Here is a 7,947-nt window from a genome sequence, read left to right as displayed (position 1 = left end):
TGGTTAACCTCTATTACAGTGCCATGATTAGTGAGGATCAGGGTAGATTTACAGGACTACTGGTTAACCCCTATTACAGTGCCATGATTAGTGAGGACCAGGACTACTGGTTAACCTCTATTACAGTGCCATGATTAGTGAGGACTAGGACTACTGTTTAACCCCTATTACAGTGCCATGATTAGTGAGGATCAGGGTAGATTTATAGGACTACTGGTTAACCCCTATTACAGTGCCATGATTAGTGAGGATCAGGGTAGATTTATAGGACTACTGGTTAACCCCTATTACAGTGCCATGATTAGTGAGGATCAGGGTAGATTTATAGGACTACTGGTTAACCCCTATCACAGGTCCATGATTAGTGAGGATCAGGGTAGATTTATAGGACTACTGGTTAACCCCTATTACAGTGCCATGATTAGTGAGGACCAGGACTACTGGTTAACCTCTATTACAGATCCATGATTAGTGAGGATCAGGGTAGATTTATAGGACTACTGGTTAACCTCTATTACAGTGCCATGATTAGTGAGGACCAGGGTAGATTTATAGGACTACTGGTTAACCCCTATTACAGTGCCATGATTAGTGAGGACCAGGGTAGATTTATAGGACTACTGGTTAACCCCTATTACAGTGCCATGATTAGTGAGGACCAGCACTGCTGTTTAACCCCTATCACAGTGCCATGATTAGTGAGGACCAGGACTACTGGTCAACCTCTATTACAGTGCCATGATTAGTGAGGACCAGGGTAGATTTATAGGACTAATGGTTAACCCCTATTACAGTGCCATGATTAGTGAGGATCAGGGTAGATTTATAGGACTACTGGTCAACCCCTATTACAGTGCCATGATTAGTGAGGATCAGGGTAGATTTATAGGACTACTGGTTAACCCCTATTACAGTGCCATGATTAGTGAGGACTAGGACTACTGGTTAACCCCTATTACAGTGCCATGATTAGTGAGGATCAGGACTACTGGTTAACCCCTATTACAGTGCCATGATTAGTGAGGATCAGGAATACTGGTTAACCCCTATTACAGTGCCATGATTAGTGAGGACCAGCACTGCTGTTTAACCTCTATTACTGTGCCATGATTAGTGAGGACCAGGGTAGATTTATAGGACTACTGGTTAACCCCTATTACAGTGCCATGATTAGTGAGGATCAGGGTAGATTTATAGGACTACTGGTCAACCCCTATTACAGTGCCATGATTAGTGAGGATCAGGGTAGATTTATAGGACTACTGGTTAACCCCTATTACAGTGCCATGATTAGTGAGGACTAGGACTACTGGTTAACCCCTATTACAGTGCCATGATTAGTGAGGATCAGGGTAGATTTATAGGACTACTGGTTAACCCCTATTATAGTGCCATGATTAGTGAGGATCAGGGTAGATTTATAGGACTACTGGTTAACCCCTATTACAGTGCCATGATTAGTGAGGACTAGGACTACTGGTTAACCCCTATTACAGTGCCATGATTAGTGAGGACCAGGACTACTGGTTAACCCCTATTACAGTGTCATGATTAGTGAGGATCAGGGTAGATTTATAGGACTACTGGTTAACCCCTATTACAGTGCCATGATTAGTGAGGATCAGGGTAGATTTATAGGACTACTGGTTAACCCCTATTACAGTGCCATGATTAGTGAGGACCAGCACTGCTGTTTAACCCCTATTACAGTTTTCTCACCTTCCAATATTTAATGGATTGAACAATTTGATATGTCAACTTTTAGGATGAATCAAACTAGTGTATTTTTGATTCACCAATATATTTCACGTGTAAAGGCTCTCCGAACTTAAAAAAAGAAGACAATTCTTCTCCTTAAATATTTTCCTATCCCTAAACAGAGTCAATGCCTAAAATTGAAAAACTTCCAAATTTGAGGTTTGAGAAACATGGATGAATATCTAGTTCTGACGTGAGACAGATAGAAGCAAACCACGTTTTGATTAGAGAAATAATCTATGTCTCAATTTAAAGAAGGCAAAGACATAATGAATGAATTAAACCCGCGTTTTGATTAGATAAATAATCTATGTCTCAATTTAAAGAAGGCAAAGACATAATGAATGAATTAAACCCGCGTTTTGATTAGATAAATAATCTATGTCTCAATTTAAAGAAGGCAAAGACATAATGAATGAATTAAACACGCGTTTTGATTAGATAAATAATCTATGTCTCAATTTAAAGTAGGTAGAGACATAATGAATTAATTAAACCAGATATTTAGGAAGCTACATTATTAAGCGTAATAGTACATTCAAAGCTTTCCTCTAATAGACTAAAGCTATTCATTTAAGGCCTTTAATTTAAGATCAACCCCAATGTTCAAATCTTCACGGTGAGGTGGTCTGTCTGTGGTCTGTCCGTGGTCTGGCCGTGGGCTGGCCGTGGTCTGGACGTGGGCTGGTTGTGGGCTGGTTGTGGGCAGGTCGTGGTCTGGCCGTGGTCTGGCCGTGGTCTGGCCGTGGTCTGGAAGTGGGCTGGTTGTGGGCTGGTTGTGGGCTGGTTGTGGGCTGGTTGTGGGCAGGTCGTGGGCTGGCCGTGGTCTGGCCGTGGTCTGGCCGTGGTCTGGACGTGGGCTGGCCGTGGTCTGGCCGTGGGCTGGCCGTGGTCTGGCCGTGGTCTGGACGTGGGCTGGTTGTGGGCAGGTCGTGGGCAGGTCGTGGGCTGGCCGTGGGCTAGCCGTGGTCTGGCCGTGGTCTGGCCGTGGTCTGGCTGTGGTATGGACGTGGGCTGGTTGTGGGCTAGCCGTGGGCTAGCCGTGGGCTAACCGTGGTCTGGTCGTGGGCTGGCCGTCGGCTGGCCGTGGTCTGGCCGTGGTCTGGACGTGGGCTGGTTGTGGGCAGGTCGTGGGCTGGCCGTGGTCTGGACGTGGGCTGGCCGTGGTCTGGCCGTGTTCTGGCCGTGGTCTGGACGTGGGCTGGTTGTGGGCAGGTCGTGGGCTGGCCGTGGTCTGGCCGTGGTCTGGACGTGGGCTGGTTGTGGGCAGGTCGTGGGCTGGCCGTGGTCTGGCCGTGGTCTCGCCGTGGTCTGGCCGTGGGCTGGCCGTGGTCTGGCCGTGGTCTGGACGTGGGCTGGTCGTGGGCTGGTCGTGGGCTGGTCGTGGGCTGGTCGTGGGCTGGCCGTGGGCTGGCCGTGGGCTGGTTGTGGGCTGGTCGTGGGCTGGTCGTGGGCAGGTCGTGGCCAGGCCGTGGGCTAGCCGTGGTCTGGCCGTGGTCTGGACGTGGGCTGGACGTGGGCTGGCCGTGGTCTGGACGTGGGCTGGTTGTGGGCAGGTCGTGGTCTGGCCGTGGTCTGGCCGTGGGCTGGCAGTGGTCTGGACGTGGGCTGGTTGTGGGCAGGTCGTGGGCTGGTCGTGGGCTGGTTGTGGGCTGGCCGTGGTCTGGCCGTGGTCTGGTCGTGGGCTAGCCGTGGTCTGGACGTGGTCTGGACGTGGGCTGGTTGTGGGCAGGTCGTGGGCTGGTCGTGGGCTGGTTGTGGGCTGGCCGTGGTCTGGCTGTGGGCTAGCTGTGGGCTGGCCGTGGTCTGGCCGTGGTCTCGCCGTGGTCTGGCCGTGGGCTGGCCGTGGTCTGGCCGTGGTCTGGCCGTGGTCTGGACGTGGGCTGGACGTGGGCTAGCCGTGGTCTGGCCGTGGGCTGGTCGTGGGCTGGTCGTGGGCTGGTCGTGGGCTGGTCGTGGGCTGGCCGTGGCCTGGCCGTGGGCTGGTCGTGGGCTAGCCGTGGTCTGGCCGTGGTCTGGACGTGGTCTGGACGTGGGCTGGTTGTGGGCAGGTCGTGGGCTGGTCATGGGCTGGTTGTGGGCTGGCCGTGGTCTGGCCGTGGGCTGGTTGTGGGCAGGTCGTGGGCTGGTCATGGGCTGGTTGTGGGCTGGCCGTGGGCTGGTCGTGGGCTGGCCGTGGTCTGGTCGTGGGCTGGCCGTGGTCTGGTCGTGGGCTAGCCGTGGGCTAGCCGTGGGCTGGTCGTGGGCTGGTCGTGGGCTGGTCGTGGGCTGGTCGTGGGCTGGTCATGGGCTGGTTGTGGGCTGGCCGTGGGCTGGCCGTGGGCTGGTCGTGGGCTGGTCGTGGGCTAGCCGTGGGCTGGTCGTGGGCTGGTCGTGGGCTAGCCGTGGGCTAGCCGTGGGCTGGTCGTGGGCTAGCCGTGGGCTGGTCGTGGGCTGGCAAGGTAATGGAGAGAGTTATGACGTGTCATAGCTAGACTAGAGTGATGACTTCAAGTTAGCCGGAGATATTCTGTAACAAGGGCCGGTGGGGAGTCTGATCTGTTGCGATCTGCAAGGGGTTGTGGGTGGCGTTGGTGTTGGTGGTGTGACCTCTGCGTCTGTGTCTCTGTGTGTGTGTGTGTGTGTGTGTGTGTGTGTGTGTGTGTGTGTGTGTGTGTGCGCAGGGCAACTCAGCTTGCACAGCAGGCAGAGGTAAACATGTTTACTGAAACAACTTTGAGACAACCCCCCCTATTGATCTCCAGCAGAAACACATTCTAAAGGTGTTGTGTTTTTCTGGACATCTATTTGACTTATTATCTCAGCACAACGATTCTGCTTCTGTCCAGGAAATAATCAGAAACTGAAAGCGCCTCTTAACATACACTTCTGTTCTGTAAAACACATTAAACACATTATACGTGCCTGTTTATATACCGCTCTGTAGAACTCTAAACACGTATCTAATATACGACAAGAGAGTTGGAGAGACACGCGGTTAGAAGTCTGTATAACTCTAAAGAGTCAGGCTTCTATTGTCCCACACCAGCATATGGCAGATAGAAGACCGCAGATAGAACTAGCCCACCCTCAAACACGCCACAATGCCAGAGACGCTGTAGCTGTCAGGGAACACAACACACATAGGAGAATACAAAAGAATATATATACTTTAATTAACATTTCATGGCCTGTATGGCTACTTCCAGGATAAATAATGTTAAATACTGGACATATGATTATGTAGCATGACTTTGTGGATCAGTGCGAGTCTGAAACATTTAAACACAATTGGTTATATCTCTAAATATGTTTCTATGTATGAATGTAGTATTATATGTCTCTTATAGGCCTGCAGGAGATTTAAGAGAGCTATTGACTCAGTTGAAGCGAAATGATTTTCGCCTGTCATTTCACTACAGTCCACTAGATGGAGCCAACGCAGCATCAGCTCCTCTGATTACTGAGAAGGAAAAAAACAGCCCCGAATATTCAACTCCATGAGGTTTATGTTTTCAATCAACTCCTTATCAAAACTGTTATTCAAAACAAATCATGTCATGCTTCAAACCATTTTACATGATTGTGTGAGAGATTGGTGATTCTGTCCCGGAGACAAAGAATGAGCACGTTCCAAGTGGGCCCTTATTCCCTTTAGGCTGTAGTCAAAAGTAGTGCACTCTTTAGGGAATAGGGTGACATTTGGTACTCAACCTGGGTCTGAAAGGCATTCATCTGGAGACGATAACAAACAGATACAGCCATTTGTTGACAAACAGATACAGCCATTTGTTGTGAGGAGGATACAGAAGTGTGTGTTTTTGTGACTATACAGATCTCTGTGTGTGTGTGTGTGTTAGATAGATAAAGATGTATCTTCATCAAGTCCTCTTCAGTTCATGGGATTATTCTCTACGTGCCGAGCTGCTTGTCAGACACCATCCTATCTCTGAGTCCCAAATGACACCCTATTCCATATATGTTGCTTTTTGACCAGGGACCTTAGGGATTTGTACAATCTCTGACAAACAGGGAGGATGAGGTAATCTCTAACAGCATGTGGAGCTGACAGGTCCTCTGAAGGAGAGGATGGGGTAATCTCTAACAGCATGTGGAGCTGACAGGTCCTCTGTAGGAGAGGACAGGGTAATCTCTAACAGCATGTGGAGCTGACAGGTCCTCTGTACTAGAGGATGGGGTAATCTCTAACAGCATGTGGAGCTGACAGGTCCTCTGAAGGAGAGGATGGGGTAATCTCTAACAGCGTGTGGAGCTGACAGGTCCTCTGTAGGAGAGGATGGGGTAATCTCTAACAGCATGTGGAGCTGACAGGTCCTCTGAAGGAGAGGATGGGGTAATCTCTAACAGCGTGTGGAGCTGACAGGTCCTCTGTAGGAGAGGATGGGGTAATCTCTAACAGCGTGTGGAGCTGACAGGTCCTCTGTAGGAGAGGATGGGGTAATCTCTAACAGCATGTGGAGCTGACAGGTCCTCTGAAGGAGAGGATGGGGTAATCTCTAACAGCATGTGGAGCTGACAGGTCCTCTGAAGGAGAGGATGGGGTAATCTCTAACAGCATGTGGAGCTGACAGGTCCTCTGAAGGAGAGGATGGGGTAATCTCTAACAGCATGTGGAGCTGACAGGTCCTCTGAAGGAGAGGATGGGGTAATCTCTAACAGCATGTGGAGCTGACAGGTCCTCTGATGGAGAGGACAGGGTAATCTCTAACAGCATGTGGAGCTGACAGGTCCTCTGAAGGAGAGGACAGGGTAATCTCTAACAGCATGTGGAGCTGACAGGTCCTCTGTAGGAGAGGATGGGGTAATCTCTAACAGCACACTTACCGAGGCTGAATCAAAAGTTCTGTAAAAAATATACTACAATCGTTTTAAAGCATATGTTACCTCCAGGTACAAATTCCATGAGAAATTATTGTATTTGTTATACACTCACAGTGAGTGAGAGAGAAACTTTTAAAATGTTGGGTCTGAGCTAGAGATGGACAAAGCTATCGACAGAGCCAGGTTTCACCAGCACAGGCTCAGATTAAAACAATTTCGGGGAGCATCAGGACTCGCATCATATTAACACACAGTCAGGCAGACATCAAAGCACATCTCTGAGGCCCAGAGAGCGAGCTTCAGAACAGAGCGGCACAAAGTGCATGGCGAACAAGAACATTGCAGTGTACAGTGGCTTGCGAAAGTATTCACCCCCCTTGGCATTTTTCTTATTTTGTTGCCTTACAACCTGGAATTAAAATAGATTTTTGGGGGGTTTGTATCATTTGATTTAGACAACATGCCTACCACTTTGAAGTTGAAAATATTTTTTATTGTGAAACAAACGAGAAATAAGACAAAAAAAACAGAAAACTTGAGTGTGCATAACTATTCACCCCCTCAAAGTCAATACTTTGTAGAGACACCTTTTGCAGCAATTATAGCTGCAAGTCTCTTGGGGTATGTCTCTATAAGCTTGGCACATCTAGCCACTGGGATTTTTGCCCATTCTTCAAGGCTAAACTGCTCCAGCTCCTTCAAGTAGGATGGGTTCCGCTGATGTACAGCAATCTTTAAGTCATACCACAGATTCTCAATTGGATTGAGGTCTGGACATTGACTAGGCCATTCCAAGACATTTAAATGTTTCCCCTTAAACCACTCAAGTGTTACTTTAACAGTATCCTTAGGGTCATTGTCCTGCTGGAAGGTGAACCTCTGTCCCTGTCTCAAATCTCTGGAAGGCTGAAACAGTTTTCCCTCAAGAATTTCCCTGTATTTAGCGCCATCCATCATTCCTTCAATTCAGAGCAGCTTCCCAGTCCCTGACGATGAAAAACATCCCCACAGCATGATGCTACCATCACCATGCTTCACTGTGGGGATGGAGTTCTTGGGGTGATGTGAGGTGTTTGGTTTGCGCCAGAAATTGTGTTTTCCTTGATGGTCAAAAATCTCAAATTTAGTCTCATCTGACCAGAGTTCCCTCTTCCATATGTTTGTGGCGTCTCCGACATGCCTTTTGGCGAACACCAAACATGTTTGCTTATTTTTTTCTGACCACTCTTCCGTAAAGCCCAGCTCTGTGGAGTCTACGGCTTAAAGTGGTCCTATGGACAGATACTCCAATCTCCGCTGTGGAGCTTTGCAGCACCTTCAGGTTTATCTTTGGTCTCTTTGTTGCCTCTCTGATTAATACCCACCTTG

The 7,947-nt window shown here is 49.0% G+C and overlaps 1 protein-coding gene across 1 annotated transcript; it reads right to left on the bottom strand.

Moving 5' to 3' along the window:
- Window positions 1–2,364: 2,364 nt before the first annotated feature.
- On the bottom strand, window positions 2,365–3,891 carry LOC135527293 (uncharacterized). The gene is made up of 3 exons (XM_064955881.1): window positions 3,416–3,891; window positions 2,811–3,366; window positions 2,365–2,754 (listed from the first exon to the last, which is right to left on the bottom strand). Exons 1-3 carry the CDS (start codon window positions 3,889–3,891, stop codon window positions 2,365–2,367), a joined length of 1,422 nt encoding a protein of 473 aa, XP_064811953.1.
- Window positions 3,892–7,947: the final 4,056 nt, after the last annotated feature.

Source organism: Oncorhynchus masou, chromosome 32 (assembly GCF_036934945.1).
Source record: "Oncorhynchus masou masou isolate Uvic2021 chromosome 32, UVic_Omas_1.1, whole genome shotgun sequence".
Taxonomy (NCBI): Eukaryota; Metazoa; Chordata; class Actinopteri; order Salmoniformes; family Salmonidae; genus Oncorhynchus; species Oncorhynchus masou.
The sequence above is the reverse complement of the archived record's forward strand: the minus strand, read 5'-3'. Positions and strand labels throughout refer to the sequence as shown.